The sequence below is a fragment of the Pinus tabuliformis genome, chromosome 8 (assembly GCF_031772625.1).
Source record: "Pinus tabuliformis cultivar Carrire ecotype Pingquan chromosome 8, CPIR1, whole genome shotgun sequence".
Taxonomy (NCBI): Eukaryota; Viridiplantae; Streptophyta; class Pinopsida; order Pinales; family Pinaceae; genus Pinus; species Pinus tabuliformis.
The window spans coordinates 1,421,902,614-1,421,927,515 of record NC_142294.1 but is presented as its reverse complement, the minus strand read 5'-3'; the positions used below and the strand labels follow the sequence as shown (position 1 = coordinate 1,421,927,515).

General features: G+C 33.7%; 1 protein-coding gene across 1 annotated transcript; it reads right to left on the bottom strand.

Annotated features, from left to right (window-relative positions):
• Positions 1-7,552: 7,552 nt before the first annotated feature.
• Positions 7,553-8,239, bottom strand: LOC149240921 (uncharacterized). Its single transcript, XM_089370365.1, has one exon. It carries the CDS (start codon positions 8,237-8,239, stop codon positions 7,553-7,555), a length of 687 nt encoding a protein of 228 aa, XP_089226491.1.
• Positions 8,240-24,902: the final 16,663 nt, after the last annotated feature.

The window sequence follows — 24,902 nt, the reverse complement described above, 5'->3', positions numbered from 1 at the left end:
TATTCTCTTCCTTATGTGGATAATATAATTTTTTATTGCTTTTTAGTATAATAATTACATCACCTTTTTATGAGCTTTTGGTTCAAACCCTGACATTATTCTATATGAAAGAAAGGCTTTCCTTATGATAGGTAAAAACAATAATATAAATAATTTTTTGGTTTATCAACTAGGAGTGTATTTGCTCTGATTTTCTATAATGTTAAAAGACAATATTAACTGCTCATATTTTGGTTAAACTCATTGTTGTTTTATTTAAAGACATTGATGCCACCTTCTAATTTATAGATATTTATATGTGTGCATGTTATTGGAAGTAATGCTTCCATGACTTCCAAGTTGTTGTGAGTTGTAATTGTGTGAGTCTCTAAGTTAATAGTTCTACTAGCTATTTTCAGTAATCTAGATCCGCCATTACGAGATCTAGAAGTATCATGTATTCCTATATATGTAATGTCTATGAGATCAATACAAATATAGTGTGTTTGGTGTTGTGTGTTTAATCACTCTATATGTTCTTTCTCAATTTTTCTAACAGGTGTTCTCTTTCTACTGTGGAAGTAATATTTAAGATTGAATTGATCCATAGGAAAAGAGGGGACCCCATTGAGTAACTTTTTAAAAGAATATTTCTGGGTGATATCGTATGGAGAGTGTATCTTAGCTATAAGGCTAGAGAACCCATTGGAAGCTTGAGGTTTGTTAACCCTATTGGACTTAGGGTTGATGAACCACCAATAATTGACTTGGGAATAAATATTTGGTGCATGACTCACTAAGGAATCACGTGGAGTAGTGATTTATTTACCCATACACAACTTAACCACAAAATAACATTCTTCCTAGTGGAATCTCTCTTCTCATCAAAGTGAGCTAGAGTTATTTGTATTTGAAATGTTGAGATTGTTGAGAATGTGCCTAGGCACTCTGTGTTATAATGGGTGTAACAAGTGGATCAAGGCAGTGTCTCCTTGTAGCATCATGTTTTAGCTAATCCTTCCTACTATTGGTGGAGTGTTGATCTCCTTACAACCCATTTGGGCGCTTCATGTCCTCTAGTTGTTCTTATATGTCGAGAGGTTGAATGTATAAGTCGCTCATATCAATGGACATGTTCCTATTCAACACATCCTAATGTGGCTTTTGTTAACACAAGAAAGGGATTCTTGTTGTAAGCTCACACTTACTGACACACTTTTTTCATTTCGAATGATTCATTTCAAGTGGTTGGATATCAAGAATTTGAACCTAGGAATATTTGTCATGAGAATGAGGCAGATTCAATCAATGGTTATGTTAGTTCCCCATTATCTTGCTTCAATATTTGGAATAAATAACACCATTAGTATCAAAATTCTCTCACGAGGCTCTTTTCAAGCCAATTTTATGCACAAATTTCATAAGATACGTGACTCATTTGGAAATTTATCCAAACAATGATACATCAATCATTATAGATATTATGATAGAATAAAAGTATGTTTGAAGAAATATTTTCAAAAAAGGTTTCCTATAAATTATCTTGCTTGTGATGGATATAATTCTTAGTAATATTATTCTTTTATTTTTTTATGTTAGAGCACTCAAACTTTTACTGATAATTTGTGATATACAAGTGATTGTAGGTTTGGAGTTACATGAATGGTTGCATTGATATTTTTATTTTACTTAGTTTATTTTTAGTCAATATAAAATATGATAGAAGTAGAGTAAACTAGATTGATTAATTTTGTTTCTTAATTGTTGTTAAACACTCCACTTTTGTTCTTGTTGTCTTGATTTTCCATCATTCAATTATTAGCAGAATCCAAGTGTGTTGGCTTCCAATCTAGTTTATCTTTGCTCTTTCTTATTTTTTATAAAAATAGCTTATTAGCTAAACAATAAAGGAATTTCATGGATGAGGGAGAAAAAAGTTAAAATTTAACATGCTAAATATTTTCTCAAAAAAATTGTACAAAATATGTGTGTTGGCTTCCAATCGAGTTTATCTTTGCTCTTTCTTATTTTTTATAAAAATAACTTATTAGCTAAACAATAAAGGAATTTCAAGGATGAGAGAGAAAAAAGTTAAAATTTAACATGCTAAATAATTTCTCAAAAAAACTGTACAAAATATTTTGATAAAAGGGAATTTTTAAATGGTCACACTCTCAAGCTTGTTTCTCTACGTATTTGAATTAGTTTTCTATTCACTATTCATACTTTTGATGGACAGAATATCATTTTACAAAATGAATAGTTAATGCAACTCCTTTTAAATCAGTACAAAATCTTAGATAATAATGAACACTTAAAGATTTTAATTTGATGTTTCATTCCAATTAGAAAGTTTTCTCTTAATTAGATTTCCTTTGGGTTTTGATTCTACTATCCTATACACACAGTTAGTAAAAGTTTGAAAAGTTTGAGTATTAAATTTTTTCCATATTTTATTAAGACTACTCCAATACCTTTTAATGTATTGAAATGATTTATTGTGTTTTGAGTCATGCAGATGGATGCTCTTCTTGTGAACATTTTCTCAGCTTCTTTTCATCCAACATGTTTTAATATAGGCTCACTATAATTATATTCATTATATTTTTCTTTCTAGCTTTTTAGTTGGGATGAGTTTAGTTGAGTTGGCTAATTTTTGTTAGTTGCTTTAATCTTGATATTTTTTTCAATAAATAAAAGCTGGGATGAGTTTAGTTGAGTTGGCTAATTTTTGTTGGTTGCTTTAATCTTGATATTTTTTTCAATAAATTTAATTTTGATACAAGAAAGTGTATATATAATTAAGGTTATTTAATATAGTTTTAGAGGGATGATAAAATTTTCATTGTTTATATCAAATTGCTTTTATATTTCAAACTCACTTTTGGAATTAACTAATAATCTTAAATCTTTTGGTGATAAATTTTTGAAAATATCTATTTTTCAGAAAGATATTAAACTGTAACATATTTTAAATAATTAGCTAAATTTGTTGTAAATAAAGTTTGGGTTGTCTTGGTCCATGGGGCCTTGGATAGACGGTGATTGGGTGCTCTGTTAAAGCACTTGTTGATGTGATATAGTGGACATGCTAAAGATGTAGTCTCATCAAACTTAAAAAAAAATGGTTATCTTTTCTAAATAAATTTGAAATAAATATAAAGAATTGTTAATTATCTTTGTTTGTGATGGAAAAATATTGTTAATTTTGAATTTTTATAATCACAGAACTTGAGTTATGATGTAAAGGAAAATATTGTATTTTTCTTTCTAAAAGATGTTTTCTTGGGTTCATATTAGTTTCAGACCTTTCTTGATTCATAGCTACTAGATTTGGGTTTAAATTTATTTTTCTAATTACTTTTCTTACTTTATCTTTTATTTCTAGTGGACTTATTGGTTTTCTAGTTTTTCCTATTCCTTTAGTAAATTTGTAAGATGAGCAACTTACCCTTAATGGAAAAGTTTTTTTCTTTGAAATATCATATTTAAACTATACCAAAGCAATATGAAAGGAAGGATAAGGTGTGAATAAGCAGTGCTATATTTAAAATAATTATCTTTCTTCACCAATTAACTAATCATGTATGAATATCTTAATTTTTGTCCACATAAGAATATTTCTAAATTGAATTCTTTTAAATGTCTAAGAGAATTTGATCAGTGATTTTTTAATACTAAATCTAATACTATCCCATTCAGTCTTGGGAGGAGTTTAAAGAAATCACACATGCAATTATTTTAACTAAAGATTGATTTCTTAGAAGAGTTATATATATCCTAAGTGGTGATTGTTTTATTTTTTAGAATAAACTATTTTTTCATAAATACCTATGAAAGAATAATGCCTTATTAAGAAAATTAAATTTGTTAATATAAAAAAGTAAATATCACTTTCCTCTCATTAATTCTTATCATTTTGCATCCTATAAAATTTGATACTTCACTAAGAGTAACATATCATAATCACTTTAAAACTTTATTGTTATCCATAAAAAATCTATAACCTTCTGGTAAGAAAAATGTTTGTGTCATATTCATGACAGTCTTAGATTCAAGAACTAAAATTAAAAAGATAAAGATGATTGAGTTTTTTGTTACAGTAAACAAATTGATTTTTTTTAAAGAGAAAGGATGTAGATATAAATAAAATGAGAAGGGCAACAAAATATTATAATTATATGAAATCAAAATTTGGATTTATATGTCTCATTTCAAAATTATAGGTCTCATTTTAGCACACCTCCCAATTTCAGAGTACCTTTTTCCTTCTTTTCTATGTGCCGCTTACCAAATTTCTTTTTGGAAAACTTCCTTAGATCTTAATGACTTTCGTGATGAGTAATTTGCTTGTCCTGATTTAAATTTGAACCTAAGATGATTTGTTCTTGATGCTAAAAACTTAATCATCTACAATGTTACCATTTTATAAATGATTTTAAATTTCCTTTCTCATTACTTCCAAAGATTGCATTTTATTTTTATTTTGTTATTTTATAATTATATTCTTGTATAATTAGGATTTTTAAAGTTTTCATTTTCCTATTTCTACTTGATTGGCTTGATTGTTATTTTTAAGAGAAGTTTTGTAGCGAGTCATTAATCTTAGGAAAATGACATTAGTAACATTTGGGTTGTACTTTAATGACGGTCAATATCCTAAAACAAAAGCATCATATGTGATTGGCTTCACAAAGTTGGTGATATGTGGTTAAATTTGTACATTTGTGGTGTAACACTTATGCTTTTAAATATTTCTATCTATAAATCTAGCACTTTAGACTTTAGGTTTCTTATAAGTTTTTTTTTTTGAGCTCCACTTGCCTCAAATTAAATAGTTGATACCTAGAACGAATGATTGTGGGAATAACCTTAGGCTAAACCTATAGGAGTGAGTACTTTTTCAAGTAAATGAAAACAACTCTTATATCTCCCTACTTCCTATGCACCCATTTGCAAATGCAATTTTATATATGTAACGAAAGGCTAAAGAGAAATGAGGAATACACATAACCAATTATATGACTCACCCAAAGTGGAGGTCTTAGGTCACACCTTAAATCAATTATTTATGGATTGAAAACTAAGGAAAATTAAACTCAAAAATTGCCTCAAAGAGATGGTCTATTAGTTACCTATCATTCAATGCCTTGTAGGAATGTCTTTCTAATTCTAGAATACATGGTGGTAACCATAGATTAAAAATAATTTCTTCTAGTCATTTCAACTTATCTTTAATGTTAAGTATGAATAACTCTTATATATATACATATTCCCTTTCTTATGTGGGTAATATAATATTTGATTTCTTTTTAGTATAGTAATTACACCACCTTTTTATGAGATTTTGGTTCCAACCCACACATTATTTTATATGAACGAAAGGCTTTCCTTATGATAGGGAAAAACAACAATATATAGATTTTTGGGTTATCAACTAGTAGTGTATTTTCTCTCCTTTTCTACAGTGTTAAAAGACAATATTAGCTATTCATATTTTTTGGTTAAACTCAATGTTGTTTTATTTAAAGAAGGTTATTCCACCTTCTTGTTTATTGATATTTATATGTGTGAATGTTATTAGAAGTAATTCTTCCATGACTTCCAAGTTGTTGTGAGTTGTAATCATGTGAGTTTCTAAGTTAATAGTTGTACTAGCTATTTTTAGTAATCTAGATCCTCCATTTTAAGATCTAGAAGTATCATGTATTCCTATATATGCAATGTGTCTAAGATAAATACAAATATAGTGTGTTTGGTATTGTGTGCTTAATCACTCTATGTGCTCTCTCTCAAGTTCTCTTTCTACTTTGGAAATGTCTTGTTTCCTTCAAGGTATGATATCTAATGGTTAACATTTTCTCTCTTGTAAATAAATGTAATTATTTTAAAATGGATGAGAAAGGGAAACATATTCCTTTGCTTAAGGTAGGAGGTTTCTTGAGGAAATGGTTATTATTAATTATCAACTTTCGTTGGTTGAAAAATGTAAATGAGTCTATTATGCATTGAATTCAATTGAAAGGGGAAGGACTGATCCATGTGTCCTTTAGTTCAAAGGACAAGCAAAGAAAAGGACAAATTAATAGAAGCATGATTTGCACTACAAAGTCATGGACCATTATGAAAACCTTGGAAGCAAAGGCACTTACTCTGTTTTTGGAAGAAAAGTAATTAACCAATTTTAATACATGCCTTCTCACTCTCTCACATAGAGGCACTAGGAAGAAGGAATTGTAAAGAATGCAACGCCTAGTATATTTTGTAAGAAAAACACATAGGGGGCTGAGATGGGGAAGTAATATTTAACATTGAATTGAGCCCTAGGGAAAGAGGGGAACCCACTGAGTAACTCTGTAAAAGAGGCTTGCTCACTGATATCGTATGGAGAGTGTAGCTTAGCTGTAAGGCTGGAGAACCCATTCGAAGTTTGTGGTTTGATGAACCTATTGGACTTAGGGCTGATGAACCACCAAGAGTTGCCTTGGGAATAAATATTTTGTGCATGACTCACTAAGGAATCATCTCGAGTAGTTATTTATTTACCACAAAATAGCATTCCTCATAGTGGACTCTCTTCTCCTGAAAGAGAGCTAGAGTTATTTGCCTTTTGAAATGTTGACATTGTTGGGAATGTGAGTGGGCAATCTATGTTATAATTAGTGTAACTAGTGGATCAAGGTAGTGTGGCCTTATAGCATCCTGCTAATCCTTTAGTTTAAATCCTCAACAACACCACACCTCAAGCTTGGAAATCTAGTTTAGGAGTGACAAATGCTGAGAACTTACTGCATTTTGACTATGGTTGGGTGGAGAGTTGTTGTCTTCAAATAAATTCTCATTTTAGTATAAACTAAATATAAATGATTTTAAATGCATTACTTTTTATTTAATTTTGGATAAGCTATTAAATTAGTGTTATATTTATTGTGTAAATGGTTCAAAGATTTACTGTGATTAGAATGGTAAAACTATAATGAAGGTGTACCTTTTTGTTGTGGTATTGCACTAACATTTTTTTATGAAAGACTATATATAGAGAGAGATTTGAAAGAGTTGCATGCATATACTTTGATTGGGAAGGAACCTTCCTACTATTGGAGTGTTGATCTTCTTACAACCTATTTGGGGGCTTCATGCCCCCTGCTTGTTCTTATATGTCGAGAGGTTGAATGTATAAGTCCCTCATATCAATGGACAAGTTCCTATACAACACATCCTAATGTGGCCATCGGAAACACAAGAAAAGGAACCTTGTTGTAAGCTCACGAAGGAGAGCACTAGAATATGCTTCATAAAACTATAGTGGTGATGCCAAATTTTTGTGGCAAGTCCAAGGATTTTCAGAAACCATTGACCGCATGGAGGTATGGACCTGCGAGGACATGTAAGCCTAGCGATTGGCCCCAACCGTTCAATAACAAATGGTTTTGAATGGTGTGGAATGACTCAAGCAACGGCACAGTGATTGTTCCAGCCACGAACAACTTCAAATATTTACTCATTAACATATAATATCAATATCTACACCGCTAAATGTCTCAACTGATGCTGTACAAGGAGATCAACACGTCTAGCGTCGTCTATGTGTATTCCGGCCCCTCCCAGAAGTGGATTGCTTTACCAGAGGAGGTCCGATATTCTGTTCGAGCAAGCTGGGTTCTTTGCCACCCAATTCTTTCCATGCTTCCTCCTTCGCATCCAGTGCCACGTTATCTTCTATCTCATCTCCCCACAAAGTACACGTAATGTTGCATATTTTGCAGGGTTTCCCGGGTTTTCGCATTTCAGAATGTTGGAAAAAGTATTCATATTCGGACGTAATGGTCTCTCGGCAAAGGTAACACATTAGGGTTCTACACCTAGCACACTTCAGACTATTGCATCCACCAGTCTTTACCATCTCAGCCTTGCAAGTTTTGCATTCTCTTACAATGGCCTTTGTCATCCTCTCTTCCACTTTTCTAAGATGAGCAGTCTCAGATATATTTTCATTCTCTTCGCACAGTAATGGTAGGTGACTCGGCTCCTTGCACTGGATGCATGAAGCCTTCAAACAATTTGGGTTTGGACATTTCATAACTTGTACACACTTGTCCGCTTCACATGGAATGCCGCAAAATGGACAATAAACCAGGTTTTCCAGTTTGGCATTAATTATAGCATCTTGGGCTTGCCGGGATTCATATCTTTCAATGAGATCATTCAGAACAGCCCTCATAATCTCACAGAAAGGAATTGGCTTTTTGCAGCCATCCATCTTCACGCAACTCAGACAACCTCTTGTTTTATAATTTCCATATAGGATTTCCTCCACCTGCCGCTGTACGCATCCAAAACAAATTACATGTCGTCTTCTGCACTGTACCATATTTTCAAATGGAAACTCGTCACAGCCACAACCACATTCCACAAGTCGTACTTCAGATTTAGATTGTGAAGGCCTGTCCCTGCAAGAATCGTAAACAACAGTTTTTGCATGAGCATAATCAGAAGATGATGAGCGTGGAGAATGAGTCATTTTTGTGCAGAGAGAAGAGCCTAGAGAATTCAACACTTGACGAACAGATTTTCTGTAATTCGCAATCGTCCGATCAGTACAACTCTCAACAAACATGGGTGACATGGATGACATTAATTAAAAAGAATGATGGTAGTTAAATATGAGTCAAACTAAATTGGAATACACCCACGGCCGATCTTTGGTGTCAAGATAAGGCCGAATGAGCCAAACATGATCTATACACGTAGTGGATGATTGGGGATACTTACATAAGCGCACTAGGTTATATGCTGAGTCCCTGGCCTATCTTAATTATCATGCTACTATTAATTTGATGAAAATCAAATTTATCTCTCCTACTTTTTTTAAGGAATAGATTGGAAAAAAACGGTTTTATTAAGTTTTACATTTTTACTCACCTGGAAATTTTATGTTATTAAATTTTATGTTATTAAATAAATATTATGTTTAAGTGTTTATAATTTTATTAAGGATTTAGTCTAATAATATAACAATATATAGATGTGTGAGCACAAATACAAATTCAATTAGCTATTTCAATGACCAATGAAATCTTTGTTTTCAAATTTAGTTTTCGCTAGATGTTCATTTTCAACTTTCAATTTTTTTTATTTGCTTTCAAATTTAGTTTTGGATGCTTGGTTAATTACAGCTTTTAAATTTTTTATTTAAATGAAACTCTCTTACAAATCTTTTATCTGTTTTTTTTACAATTGGGAAAAGTTTCAAAGAATCCCTAGTTTCTAGTACTCTCAAGCTCCTAGCCCTATTTCCATCTATAATCTTAATCCTTGTAACCCTCTCTCAACCAAGGGCTTCTCCCAATTAACTTCAAAACATTAACTTCACTAACCCTTCACCCTATAGCACAAACCAATGGCTTCACTACAATTAAATTTACAAACAAATTATAATACAATCTCATGAATTAAAACCTCAAGTTACATCCAAAGAATTGTATAAGTCAATCTACTTATGAATCTAAAGATCCCCTTGTAGAGCACTCTCCTCCATCATAGCCAAATATCATTACCTTAAGAAACTGTAGTAGATGAGATCCATCTCTGCTTCTAAGCACTCAAAAAATCTCCTAAGTCCTTTTGACTAACAACTCCTAAAGTAAACAGTAGCCTACAAAAGGTATATGCATCAATGGAAACTAAGAGATCCTCAAGCTTAAAGGAAGTGGAGTGCATTATCTCACATTGTAATGTAAATAATAGAACAATGGTTAATGATAAAAGAATATGTATTGGTTCCTATCAAGATGCAAAGATATATGAGTATTACAAACTACAACAACCAAAATAGCATATGATTATGGGATTCATAGGGATGATGATATCAATCATTGGCTTGTGAGTAAAGGACAAAATATTCTTTGGTAAAAAAATATGGAGGTTATGCTATGAGAAATTTGAGGGATGGCTACATATACAAGATGTCTATGATAAGTTAAATACATGGAGAGAAAAGCTGCATCTTTATCATGAACTGTTAGATGCACTTAAGAAAACTATCATCACCATTATAAGTTTGTTCCATTGGGTTAATGGATAAAGCACGAACATATAGTTTAATTTGGGGTTGTTCCCACATTTTATATGACTTCATATTTAGTGGATGACATATATGCCACTATTATATTTCCTAGAATTAGCTAGAGTTGGCACATGTGAGGTTCCCTCTCTCTACATTTTCAAATGACATGGGAAAAAGCCATAAGGAAATTTATATTTAATTGTATGAGTTTTTCATGAGATTAATATTTTGTAATAAATATCCCATGTTGAGAAATGTTACTATGAAATTGATTAAAATATTGGAAAATCCTATCTACAAGAGGATTATACCTATTTAATAATTTATGGGTTAACTACTTCACCCCATCCCCTACCCAAATAAGCCAATAATGGGTGAGATTACTTTTATTAGGATTTAATGCATGGCTAGACTCACCTTTAAAGAATACAACTTATACCTCAGACATTGTGGATTCTTCAATTCGTAAGTAGGTAAGTAGGAAACCAAGGCTATTCATGAGGAATAGATTTAATTATTTGGACATTCATATGAGCAATGCTATGATAAAATTATTTATGATAATGTTGTAGTTGGGATGATGTAAAGAAAAGGCTAAAACGTAAATATTTTTCTTCTCTCCATAGTATGTCACCTAATGATCAAATCAAATAATAAAGTAATAATTAGAGGAAGATGAAATAATGATCAAATAGGAGGTTAAAGAGGGGGTAAAATATGATCAAATAGGGGGAAGAGGAACTTAGTAAAAAATCCAAAAAAGATAAAATAAGAAAAAAAGAAGAAGAATAAGTCATAACTACGACCAAGAAGAGGACGTCTATAAATCTAAGAAAGAATTAAATCATAAAAAAAACAAGTTAAACAAGAAAAGCTGAAAAGGGAAGAGGAACAAAAATAAAGGAAGAAACCTAGAAAGAGGAGAATATGGATATTGACGCAATTAATTATAATCTAAGACTAAGTTACTAAATGGAATGTTGTCATGGAGGAATCATTAGAGAGATTATATTTAACAAAGCATTGTTTTTAATGAAAAATTGTGAAGGAACTAAGGCTCAATCATTTAGTTGTCTCATAAAACCTTGAAATATGTCTAATAGAGAATCATTTACTAGTCAAAGCCATTACTCTAAACTTCATCATAGATTTATTTAATCTAAGAGAGTATAGTAAACTGTCACCAATTTAAATTGTTTTTTTTTTAAACCATCTCTATGTTATTATTTCTATCATATTGAGAGAGAAATATGTAAATAACAAATCTCAGTAATTAATCATCACAAATCAAATGAATTATGGCCTAATCCACTCTACAACATAATTCTATTCAGGTTTTTTTCATCTTCCTAGATTCATATGCTAATACTGCATTATCCTACATTAACACACCCCTAAGTCCCTCTAAACAAGCATAAATAAAAACAATAAATTCCTTATTTTGATCTGAAATTTTTAATATATGGGTTGTTGTTAACAATTGTTTCAATTTGTCAAATCTTTCTTGGCATTTCAATGTCCATTCAAACTTTACTCCTTTCTTCTGCAAGGAGGTAATGGGGTAAGCCAATTTTGAAAATACTTTTACAAATCTTTGATAATATCCATGAATCCCCATAAATGAGTGAATTGCTGACACATCTTTAGGAGTGGGACAATACATGATAGTATTCAAACTTTTGGGATCCATAGCTAATCCTTCTTTGGAAATAACGTGTCCGAGATACTGAATTATGTATTTGTAAAACTCACATTTGCTAATTTTTGCCTAAAGCTCATGTTCTCTTAAGGTCTATAATACCAATCTAATATTTTCTTGGTGTTCATCATATTTAGAGTACACTATGATGTCATCTATGAATATTAACACAAATTTGTCAAGATATTTGTGATGGATGCTATTCATTAAACACATGAAGGTGGATTCTGCATTAGTGATCCAAGAGGATCCAAGAGGATTGATTGAGGAGGATCCAAGAGGATTGATCCAGGTGGATCTCTAAAAAGTACCAGTGGCATGGTAAGAAGGCTCAAATCTCAAAGTGGCAGAATCTAGATAAACTTAGCTTCAGATCAAATTGCTCATCATCCTGATTACAATGGTGTGAGTGAAACTCAAATCCAAGCTCATATGAAGAAGTCAGAGCATGGAAAATTTCAGGTTTGACTTGGATAGATGGTAGAAGAAAATGACATGGCAGAACTCTCAGCGAATGGGGAAGCGCCAAGTGTCAGGTCAACATTGGCCCCACATTTCACATATCGTAGAAGGAAGAGGTCCACAGTTGAAGAAATTGTCCCCCAAAAATACCAAGATGCGATTTGCGATATCGCAATCACAGTTCGAATATGGATCAAGTGGTATCAAAGCAGGGCTTAGTTGATGCGAATTGCATGAGTACGCTAACCAGAAATAAGCCTCAAAGGACATGCATGAAGAAGAGGAGACATGGCTGATGTTGAAGCTCATTGGGAAGAGAAGCAGTCTTGTTGTTGTTAAGAATTGCGAGCGTAATTGACCGAGTGTGCATCCATGGAGAATGATAAAGAAATGCATGAGAACTTCCTACGAATATCCAAAATGGTGGCAATATTGTATGGCATGCACGAGAACAGAAGAGAGGAGGAGACAGATAGATCAGAGAGTGATGCATAATCCACATCTTCTGGTGCTTATGCATCTTATTCATTGCCTTCCTCAAATGAGGAGATTAACTAGAGACATCAAGAAGAGAACATTGAATTAAGAAGACTACTGCGAGAAAAGAAAGAGGAGAAGCAGTGATTGCAACTTCAGTTGCAAGCCACAGATGAGGCCCTGGAAGAATTGAAGTGCAACAACGAGAGTCTTCAAGAAGAGCTTGCTGAATTGTGGAGGCTTCTACAGGAAGAGAAAGAGGAGAAACAAAGTTTGCTATGTCAGCTGGAAGCTAAGCATGAAGCCCTGGAAAAGCTGCAGCATGACCCCGGTGAGGTAAGAATAAATTCTTCAAGTCCTTGATATTAATGGCCAGGGAATCATAAACCCCCTCCAAGTAGAGGAATTACCCCGACATACAGGACTTGGATATGTTAGGAAGGAGGTTGGGGAATCCAACAAAACAACCAGTGAACCATTAACGAAAAATGATGAGAGTCCCTCATGAGTTCTTTCCAAATCGACAGTGGAGGTAAAAGATGTTGATTTCTCTGCAGTTTCGTCTTCACATGATATAATTTCTGTTGCAACTGTGGAAGTACCAATTACAGGGAAAAGCATGAGACTCCTTACCAAGATGAGGTACAAGGAAGAAGAAGGACTTGGTGTTAATGGCCAAGGCATAACTCAGCCATTGGAGGTTGAGAAAAGACCTTGATTCGCAAGGTTAGGGTGCACTGAAGGACAGTGCTCAAAGATGTCAGAATCTTCCATGGTTTTGTTGAAACCATCGAGGAAAGAGGATGATGGGAACACATCACCATCAGCCTATGGCAGTATGCATTACAGAGAAAGAGTTGAGGCAAGCTCTCATTCCCATGATCATATGAGAGACTGACAAGAAACGTATAACTAGTCTCAGTATTCTAATTTTCATTTTGATTACAACCATATTGTTAATAATAAATGATAATCATGGCATAGAAGAACTTGGAGTTCTTGTGGATTGCATAACCACGTGTTTTCCAAGTGCTGGAGGAGAATAGCAGCATGAAAAAGGATGAGGCGTGAAAGACCCTCTCAATAACAGGTAAAGCAGATCTACAGGAAGAAGGCTTATTGTGGTCATTGTGAGAGAGGTGGTTAGCAAAGAGTCACGTGTTGGAGGTTCCATCAGGAGCATCGTCGTAAGGACAAAGCATTCGTCTATGAACCAGATGAAGCAATTGTTCGACCAGTGAATGCGCAACAAGGAGACGACCGAGCCACTTTGATAAGTGAGAGATGGTTCTTCTAGGTGTGGTAGAATGTCGTGGCCTTATTTTTGCAAATCATTTGTTGCATTTTACACTGTAAAAGTGATGATGTATTTTCCATCACTTATTGCAGCAACAATGATGTTTGGACTTATTTTTTGTTTCATTCTAAATTGTGAATGTGATGATGTGTTTCCATCACTTGTTGAAACAATAATAGTGTCATGGCCTTATTTTTGTAAATCATGTGTTGAAGTGATGATGTGTTTTCCATCACTTATTGAAGAAACAATGATGTTTGGCCTTGTATTTATATTTGGGGTGTTGTTTCCATATTCATGTAAACTTGACCACAAAGTATGTGTTAAAATCTCACGGCAAGTATGGGATGCTTGGCTCATTTTTGGTCATATAGCAAAACAAGTAATTTGCAAGATATTGTACTACGTGCTTACAGTAGATGCAGGTGTGGGTTCATTGCTTATGGCTTTGAAGGACAAAGGTGAAGGAGAAGGAAGGATGACTTGTTAGGACACTTTTGGTGCAGACAATGTACAAAGAAGTTGCATATTATTTAATACTTTTGGAGGACCAAAATCTTATCTTAGTGGGGAGGATTGATTTAGGAGGATCCAACGGGATTGATCTAAGAGGAATGATCTAGGGGGATCCAGGAGGATCTAAGAGGATTGACCTGGGAGGATCTAGGAGGATCCAAGGGGATTTATCAAAGAGGATCCAGGAGGATTGATCCAGGTGGATCTCTAAAAAGCGCTAGTGCCATAGTAAGAAGGCTCAATACTCAAAGTGGTAAAATCTGGATAAACTTAGCTTTAGATCGAATTGCTCGTCATCCTAATTCCAATGGTGTGAATGACACTCGAATCCGATCTCATATGAAGAAGTTAGAGAAAGTCAAAGTTGTTGTTTGAATTGGATAGATGGTAGAAAAAGATGATGTGGCAGAACTTTCAGCGAATATGGAAGTGCCAAGTAGCAGGCCACCATTTGCCCCACATTTCACTAATCGCAAAAGTCATAGGTTCAAGAATCAATCCCCAACAGTCCCCGAGTTGCGATTGTGATATCGCATATCACGGGTCACAAATGGCATACTAACAACGTTAAGAAATTGACCCAGAGTAGGGAGAAGGTGGGATACAATAATCATAGATTGGGCATCACAAAGGGAATTATTTATAGAATCCGCCCCCGGAAAGATCAGGTTGTGATTACGATATCACAATCATATGTTGCACAGTGCAAAGTCCCATTATATATGTTATCCCCTCGCTCCACCGATTGCAATGGATTCGACATTCAATACAGTTATGGATTTTAGGGTATAGTTCCATTGGGTTTGCCATTTATTGCACATTGCTAAGTGCAGAGTCCTCATAACTGTACCACCCTTCGGGTTCCGCCAATTGTGATTTTTGATGGGTTATTAGAGTCGGTAAACTAAGTCCATCACTGATAATGTCGTCGGTTAAGGATTTAAAGCACAGATTCTCTGTGTTAAAACCACCAGTTTAAGGATTAATGTGTGGTTAATGAGTTAAGAATAAAATAGCATGTGTGAACTGCGTACGGTAAATTTCCTGTGTTAAGACTACAGAAAACACCGTGCATTATCCGTGGAGAATCTCGATTATTGAAACGACCTGCTATACATGTCATTTGTTAAAACTGCCTGTATTGTTAAGGATCCTACCCACTAGCATATAAATTGGGCTATCGCACAGTGAGAGGGGAGAGAGCAGCAAAGAGAAGCGTAGATTTATAGAGTAGAGAAGCAGCACTTGCTCCTGGCAGTCGGTTGGAACCTTACCTCAGAAATCAGAGGGTTCCGAGAAGGTGCAGAAAGCCATTTTATCAGAATTGGGCATTTGGATAAGTCATTCTACATGATTTTTCACCAGGAAGTCAGTGGTGTTGTTTGTTTCTAGAGATGGGCTCTCCAATTGTCATCTATCTTTCAGATTGGAGGTATAAGGGTGTTTATGTAAAATATGCTTGTACTTCTTCTCTTTTCATGCCATTTAATGAATGAATGCCTCCTCACTATTGAGCAGGGCCCGGAGATGTAGTCCAAATTGGATAAAATTCGTAATCAATTCTCTGTGTCTTGATCTCATGCGTGATTATGTCTCTTTTATCTTCATTTTATATGCTTATGTTCCATTTTTTTTAAGTGCTCTCTTATATGTAATTTAATAACGCATGCATAGCAAAAAAATCATGAATCAGTTAGTGATTCCAAATGATATCACTACGAACTCATAATGTCCATATCATGTTTTGAAAGGTGTCTTATGGATATCCTCATCTTTTATTCATAACTGATGCTAACTAGTTCTTAAATCAATTTTTGAAAAAATAGTTGTTGCCCTTACCTGATCAGATAGGTCATCGATTCAAGGCAGTGGATATTTATTTTTGATAGATAATGTTAGCCTCACTCTGACATTAAAAACAATTCTAAGTCCAAATTATTAAATTAATTAAAACCATGAAATTTAGGATTTAATCCTACCTTTCTAGATTGAGTTTGTTCCTCACGGTTAGGAGTCAGTTTAGTCTTAGTTGGTTGAGATTCTTTCAGATTGGAGGTATAATGGTGGTTATGTAAAATATGCTTGTACTTCTTCTCTTTTCATGCCATTTAATGAATGAATGCCTCCCCACTATTGAGAAGGGCCCAGACATTTAGTCCAAATTGGATGAACTTCGTAATCAATTCTCTATGTCTTGATCTCATGCGTGATTATGTCTCTTTTATCTTTGTTTTATATACTTATCTTCCATGGTTTTTAAGTGCTATGTTATATGTAATTTAATAACACATCCATAGCAAAAAAATCATGAATCATTTAGTGATTCCAAACGCTATCACTATGAACTCATAATGTCCATAGCAAGTTTTGAAAGGTATCTTATGGATATCCTCATCTTTTATTCGTAACTCATGGTAACTAGTTCTTAAATAAATTTAAAAAAAAAATAGTTGTTGCCCTTACATCATCAAATAGGTCATCGATTCATGGTAGTGGATATTTATTTTTGATAGATAATGTTAGTCTCACTCTCACATTAAAAACAATTCTAAGTCTAAATTATTAAATTAATTAAAATCATGAAAGTTAGGATTTAATCCTACCTTTCTAGATTGAGTTTGTTCCTCATGGTTAGGAACCAATTTAGGCTTTTTTGGTTGAGATTCTTTCAGCTTCGAGGTATAAGGGTGTTTATGTAAAATATGCTTGTACTTCTTCTCTTTTCATGCCATTTAATGAATGAATGCCTCACCACTATTGAGTAGGGCCGAAGGTGTAGTCCAAATTTGATGAAATTCGTAACAAATTCTCTGTGTCTTGATCTCATGCATGATTATGTCTCTTTTATCTTCATTTTATATGCTTATGTTCCACGGTTTTTAAGTGCTCTGGTATACGTAATTTAGTAACGCATCCATAACAGAAATATCATGAATCAGTTAGTGATTCCAAACAATATCACTACGAACTCATAATGTCCATATCAAGTTTTGAAAGGTGTCTTATGGATATCCTCATCTTTTATTCGTAACTGATGGTAACTAGTTCTTAAATCATTTTTTGAAAAAATAGTTGTTTCCCTTACTTGATCAAGTACGTCATCAATTCAAGGTAGTGGATATTTATTTTTGATAGATAATGTTAGCCTCACTCTGACATTAAAAACAATTCTAAGTCCAAATTATTAAATTAATTAAAATCATGAAAGTTAGGATTTAATCCTACCTTTCTAGATTGAGTTTGTTCCTCATGGTTAGGAATCAGTTTAGGTTTATTTGTTTGATATTCTTTTAGCTTGGAGGTATAAGGGTGTTTATGTAAAATATGCTTGTACTTCTTCTCTTTTCATGCCATTTAATGAATGAATGCCTCCCCACTATTGGGAAGGGCCCAGAGATGTAGTCCAAATTAGATGAACTTCGTAATCAATTCTCTGTGTCTTGATCTCATGTGTGATTATGTCTCCTTTATCTTTGTTTTATATGCTTATGTTCCATGGTTTCTAAGTGCTATGTTATATCCAATTTAATAACGCATCCATAGCAAAAAAATCATGAATAAGTTAGTGATTCCAAATGATATCACTACGAACTCATAATGTCCATATCAAGTTTTGAAAGGTGTCTTATGGATATCCTCATCTTTTATTTGTAACTCATGGTAACTAGTTCTTAAATCAATTTTTGAAAAAATAGTTGTTGCCCTTACCTGATCAAATAGGTCATCGATTCAAGGTAGTGGATATTTATTTTTTATAGATAATGTTAGCCTCACTCTCACATTAAAAAAAATTCTAAGTCCAAATTATTAAATTAATTAAAATCATGAAAGTTAGGATTTAATCCTACCTTTCTAGATTGAGATTGTTCCTCATGGTTAGGAGTGAGTTTAGGCTTAGTTGGTTGAGATTCATTCAGATTGGAGGTATAAGGGTGTTCATGTAAAATATGTTTGTACTTCTTCTCTTTTCATGCCATTTAATGAATGAATGAATCCCCACTATTGAGCAGCGCCCGGAGATGTAGTCCAAATTGGATGAACTTCGTAATCAATTCTCTATGTCTTGATCTCATGCGTGATTATGTCTCTTTTATCTTCATTTTATATGCTTATGTTCTATGGTTTTTAAGTGCTCTGTTATATGTAATTTAATAATGCATCCATAGCAAAAAAATCATGAATCAATTAGTGATTCCAAGCGATATCACTACGAACTCATAATGTCCATATCAAGTTTTGAAAGGTGTCTTATGGATATCCTCATCTTTTATTTGTGACTGATGGTAACTAGTTCTTAAATCAACTTTTGAAAAAATAGTTGTTGCCCTTACTTGATCAAATAGGTCATCGATTCAAGGTAGTGGATATTTATTTTTGATAAATAATGTTAGCTTCACTCTCACATTAAAAACAATTCTAAGTCCAAATTATTAAATTAATTAAAATCATGAAAGTTAGGATTTAATCCTACCTTTCTAGATTGAGTTTGTTCCGCATGGTTAGGAGTCAATTTAGGCTTAGTTGGTTGACATTCTTTTAGATTGGAGATATAAGGTGTTTATGTAAAATATGCTTGTACTTCTTCTCTTTTCATGCCATTTAATGAATGAATGCCTCCCCACTATTGAGCAGGGCTCGGAGCTATAGGTAAAATTGGATGAACTTCGTAATCAATTTTCTATGTCTAGATCTCGTGCGTGATTATGTCTCCTTTATCTTCATTTTATATGCTTATGTTCCATGGTTTTTAAGTGCTTTGTTATAGCTAATTTAATAACGCATCCATAGCAAAAAAATCATGAATCCATTAGCAATTCCAAACGATATCACTATGAACTCATAATGTCCATATCAAGTTTTGAAAGGTGTCTTATGGAGATCCTCATCTTTTATTTGCAACTCATGGTAACTAGTTCTTAAGTCAATTTTTGAAAAAATAGTTGTTTCCCTCACTAGATCAAATAGGTCATTGATTCAAAGTGGTGGATATTTATTTTTGGTAGATAATGTTAGCCTCACTCTCACATTAGAAAAATTCTAAGTCCAAATTATTAAATTAATTAACAATCATGAAAGTTAGGATTTAATGCTACCTTTCTATATTGAGTTTGTTCCTCATGGTTAGGAGTCCATTTAGGCTTAGTTGGTTGAGATTCTTTCAGATTGGAGGTATAAGGGTGTTTATGTAAAATATGCTTGTACTTCTTCTCTTTTCATGCCATTTAATGAATGAATGCCTCCCCACTATTGAGTAGGGCTCGGAGCTATAGGTAAAATTGGATGAACTTCGTAATCAATTTTCTATGTCTAGATCTCGTGCGTGATTATGTCTCCTTTATCTTCATTTTATATGCTTATGTTCCATGGTTTTTAAGTGCTTTGTTATATCTAATTTAATAACACATCCATAACAAAAAAATCATGAATCCGTTAGCATTTCCAAACGATATTACTATGAACTCATAATGTCCATATCAAGTTTTGAAAGGTGTCTTATGGAGATCCTCATCTTTTATTTGCAACTCATGGTAACTAGCTCTTAAGTCAATTTTTGAAAAAATAGTTGTTTCCCTTACTAGATCAAATAGGTCATTGATTCAAGGTGGTGGATATTTATTTTTGGTAGATAATGTTAGCCTCACTCTCACATTAAAAAAAATTCTAAGTCCAAATTATTAAGTTAATTAAAATCATGAAAGTTAGGATCTAATGCTACCTTTCTAGATTGAGTTTGTTCCTCATGGTTAGGAGTTCATTTAGGCTTAGTTGGTTGAGATTCTTTCAGATTGGAGGTATAAGGGTGTTGATGTAAAATATGCTTGTACTTCTTCGCTTTTCATGCCATATAATGAATGAATGCCTCCCCACTATTGAGTAGGGCCCGAAGATGTAGTCCAAATTGGATGATATGATTCAAGCAGTGGGGTGAGTGGTGGATTGTGTGAGTTATATGCAGTCACATTGCGGATCTACAAAATTTGAGGGATATAAAGGCCATGGGCAATGGATTTGAATCACCCAATTGCTTGCTTCAAATCTGGAAGTAGTTCTTCCTGTGTGTGGTGGTATTCTTAAGGTTTCTAGACCAAGAGATCTCCCTAAAGATTGACACTTGGAAAGCAGGGAACTAGGTTTGATGTATTCTTTGAATGAATTGTGCGTTGATTTTTGCATTGTGCAAGGATGCTCTGGAATGCTGTGATAGGATCATGACAGGATTGCATCCACCATAGAAAACCCTTCTCCTCACGTTAAACCATTAAAATTGGTCATTTAAAAAGCGTTGTGCAACCTCAAACCTCACCTCTGAGTCTGACCCCAACATGACTTCCAAGGCCGCAATGACAAAATAGGCAAGGTTCGACATTCTCGTGGTGTCATCGGCTGCTAAAGCAAAATTCAGGAGTTTTGTGCTATATCTAGCTATTTTCAAATATATCTTTTTAATTCTGTGGTGAGACTAGACCATTAGGATTTCAGGTTTAATTCAAGTTGAAGTTTTTCGAAATCGAGGTGTTTTTCATATTGAGCCAAGATTTTGATATTAAAATTTGGAGAGAAGCAGTTGTTTAAGCACTCTTTCTCTTGGGTTTTCTTATAGATCTATTTCCTTTCATATGGTGCTACCAGCATTATATTGAGCCAAACAAATAAAAGCATGGCAATAGTGGTGGCTAGAGCGTAATTTATGTAGTAGCACATTGATACAACAACAACCCTTTTGTGTTTAATGATTTTTGCAAATCCAAAATATTCTTCTAGCTACTGTTCACCCATCCTCAAGATTGACCTGCTCATCCCTATCATCAATGAATTTTCTATTCAATTTTTGGAATGAAATCAACAATTTGAAATCTAGTTGAAATTTGGAAAATGTTCAAATTTTGATGAGCTAGTCTGCATTGGGTATCGGTTATCAAACCCATGTGCTATCTCCTAATGTGAACATTGAGCAAACGTGTCTCAGATTGAATTGTTGTGTAACACACTACACTATCTTTCGATTCATCTTCCTCCATAGTTTGGGTCAGATCTTCTAACGTGAATTGCAAATTTCTATGGGCAGAATGTTGAAGATCTATTTCAATGGATGACATGTGAAAATTGGAGGAGATGCACTCACCATGAAAAAACCGACCCATAGCTTGCACAAGAAAGGACCAGTCAAGAACCAATAATGTAAATTGGAGGCATGGTCAATTCTGCTCTTAAAATATTGTTGTTAAGGTGAAGTTCAGTACTTGGGGTATGTGTAACACATCTCTGTCAATGGGTGTAGTTGTCAATAGCAGTAAATTGGTAAGTCTCTTATTCAAGCTTTGCATTGTTTGAAGCTCGCCTCATATCAAGTTATATTCAGCATGGAATTATAATGGAAGTATATGGGCATTCATGATAATCAATGGACTTCATTGAAGTTTTATGAAACTTATATTATTTTATGTTCCCTAAAGAAAAAAAGCATAAAAGTGTATTATGTTTGGAGGGATGAGGTGTGTTTCAAGAATATTTTGACTTGTAATAGTCGAGCTATAAGTGATTTTTTTTAAAGACATAAGTGGTCGTGGAGATTTTTGGAGTGATAAGATGAATTTATATTTTTATTTTTGCCTCATAAGGTGAAATGATTTTATGTAATGGAGTACTAAGTGATTTTGTGAAGTCATAAGATGCATATTTTGTAAATTTGGAGCGATAAGTGAATTTGTTTGAGTGAAATTCATTATTGTAATCCAAAATAATATTTTACTTTGAGAGCGATTGAGTCACTATAGGTAGTTTTTTGAAGACAATTTGCTTCCAAAGTTTGCAAGTGTGACATTCTCATTGCTTGAGAAGTTGAAGGTTGATGTACTCCCATATTTAAATAAAAACATATATTTTTTGTGGTGATTGTGTTCTAGATCTGCCCAAAATTGAATAAGGGGATCTTAGGTACACCATATGTATGTTTGTGATGGTGCATGATTCTTAATATTGTTTTTGTTTTGTGTCTAGTTTTGACACTAACCTTCATGTGGTATCTTTCTAATATGGTACACATGTAGCACACAAAAAATTAGTGAATTGCATGCACATAATCAATTCCATTCAAGATTATGTAATCAAGCAAACTACAAGCAACCAAGAAGCAACAATACATAATCAAGTTGTCGAAGATGATTCTACATCAACATCCAATCAAGCTGTCATCTACATCAACAATTTTTGCAGCAATTCAACAACAATTTTTTGGAAATTTCACTTGCACCATTTTTTAATAAGCTTAATACAAAATTGTAACTTGCAAATCATAATTTGTAAGTTGGATTGTAATAAAAGACAAATTGAGTTGAATTGTAAGGGTGCATTCTCAGTTGAAACTGACACCCGAGCTTTGAATTGATAGGGAATCAATTAAACCAAGTGAATCCATTGTTTTTTAACGAAGTCATTCAAATCATTATAAGCATTTCTCTTGGGTGCATTTTCGATAGTATTCGAAACCCTTCTTTTGATCAATCAGGAGTGTGAGTTCAAGCAAGTGAAAATCTCTCAACATCAAGCGAGCCTAAAATTGATTGAAGCAAGCATCAAGTAAGCATGAAAGCAAGCAAGTGTGAGTTCAACCAATTGTAAAAACAAGTTCAAGCGTGTGTGAAACAATCAACAAAACATCAAGCGAGAGAGTTCTAAAAATCCAACAAGTATTAAAAGCAAGCGAGCATGAGTTCCAACAAGTTCACATGGCAAAAAGCATTCAGTTGTTAACGATTCTTAACAATTTAATCCTCTCAACTAATGAAGGTAGGGTACAAATCAACAAAGAAACTCTTGTTGATATTCAAGTGCATCTTCAACATGCACATGAAATGATTGACTTTCTTCAACTGGAGTCGCAACTTCAAAGAGATGAGTTGCAACAGAATAGTGATTTTTCCAAGTCTTTCATTTGTACAGATGAAGATAAAGATGTTGATTCCAATCCATTGATCCAACCAACTTCAAATGTCGAAGTGGTCCCTAATCAAGTTCAAATTTATTCCAAAGCAATCATCAAGCCATGGGAAGAACCTCAAAGTAACAAAAATTGACGAGGATTAGGATATGACAAAGATGAAAACAACTTGCATATCCCCGATTATTCTAAGCCGATTAAGTTCATCAGTGCAGGATTTCTTGATCCAATAACATCAACAAGCCATGAGACAGTTGTAGACAAACAAAAATACATGCAAAATGAAGCTGTAGTCAAACCAAAATGCCTTCATTATCAAAGAACCAGTCATATGGAAGATCGGTGTTTTGATCTCCATCCTTGTCACCATTGTGGCAAGTAAAATCATTCATCAACACAATGAAGAAAACAACAACAATCAACCAAATTGAAGATCGATTATTCATTGGGATCCCATGGAATGGTCATCCATGCTCAGAAGATTGTATAAGTTTTACAATCGAATTCACTCACACATATTGCAGCCAACAGTAAAAATGATGATGGTACTCTCGTGCAGTTGAACAGAGGAGTACACCAATGAAACACTCCTACACCTAAAGGGGGGGAGTTTAGAATTCAGAAATCAAGTGAAATATTGTCTCTCCTTTTAGCTGACAAAGGGGGGAAAATGTTAATGAAATTGACAATGGTTGTTAGACTGAAAGTCTCAACAACATCAACAAAGAAGCCAGTGGGCATTTTCATCACTGAGTGAGCATCAACAAATTCGCCAATGGGCGATCGACAACAAAGTTAGTAGTGAGCAGTTCTCAAACATAGAAAAAGCAACAGTGAGTTGCTTTTCAACGTCATTAGCCAATGGGAATTCATAAACTTTTGTTAGTGGACAAACAAATATGCCAGTGGGCGTTCATCACATTTTGTCAGTGGACACAGGATGCTAATTTCAAGCAAAGGATAGTTGGGTCCTTTTGCAGCTTGGCACGTGATGGAGTTGTCAAGCGACATTCAGAGATGAATCAGACATTTATCTGACTCATGGTATCTTCATATTGCAATTTCTTTAGCATCTAGCTTTGGCGGTTTTTCAGGCAGTGGTTTTTGAGGGTCAACTTGAGAACTTGGAAGAGGGTTCCTTGTTCTTAATTTGGACTTATCATTGGAGGGGGAATTTTAGGCTCACTATCACATTATAAATGATTCTAAGTCCAATTTATTAAATTAATTAAAATCATGAAACTTAGGATTTAATCCTACCTTTCTAGATTGAGTTTGTTCCTCATGTTTAGGAGTTAGTTTAGGCTTAGCTGGTTGAGAGATTGTCTCCAACTAGTTAGGCTCCTAAATTAGTGTGTTGTTGAGATATTTTCTCAACCAATTTTGTTCAAGATAGATGCAATATCTTGAGACAACTTCCTCATGTATTTATATGTATCATAAAAATTATCTTAATAATGAAATTCAT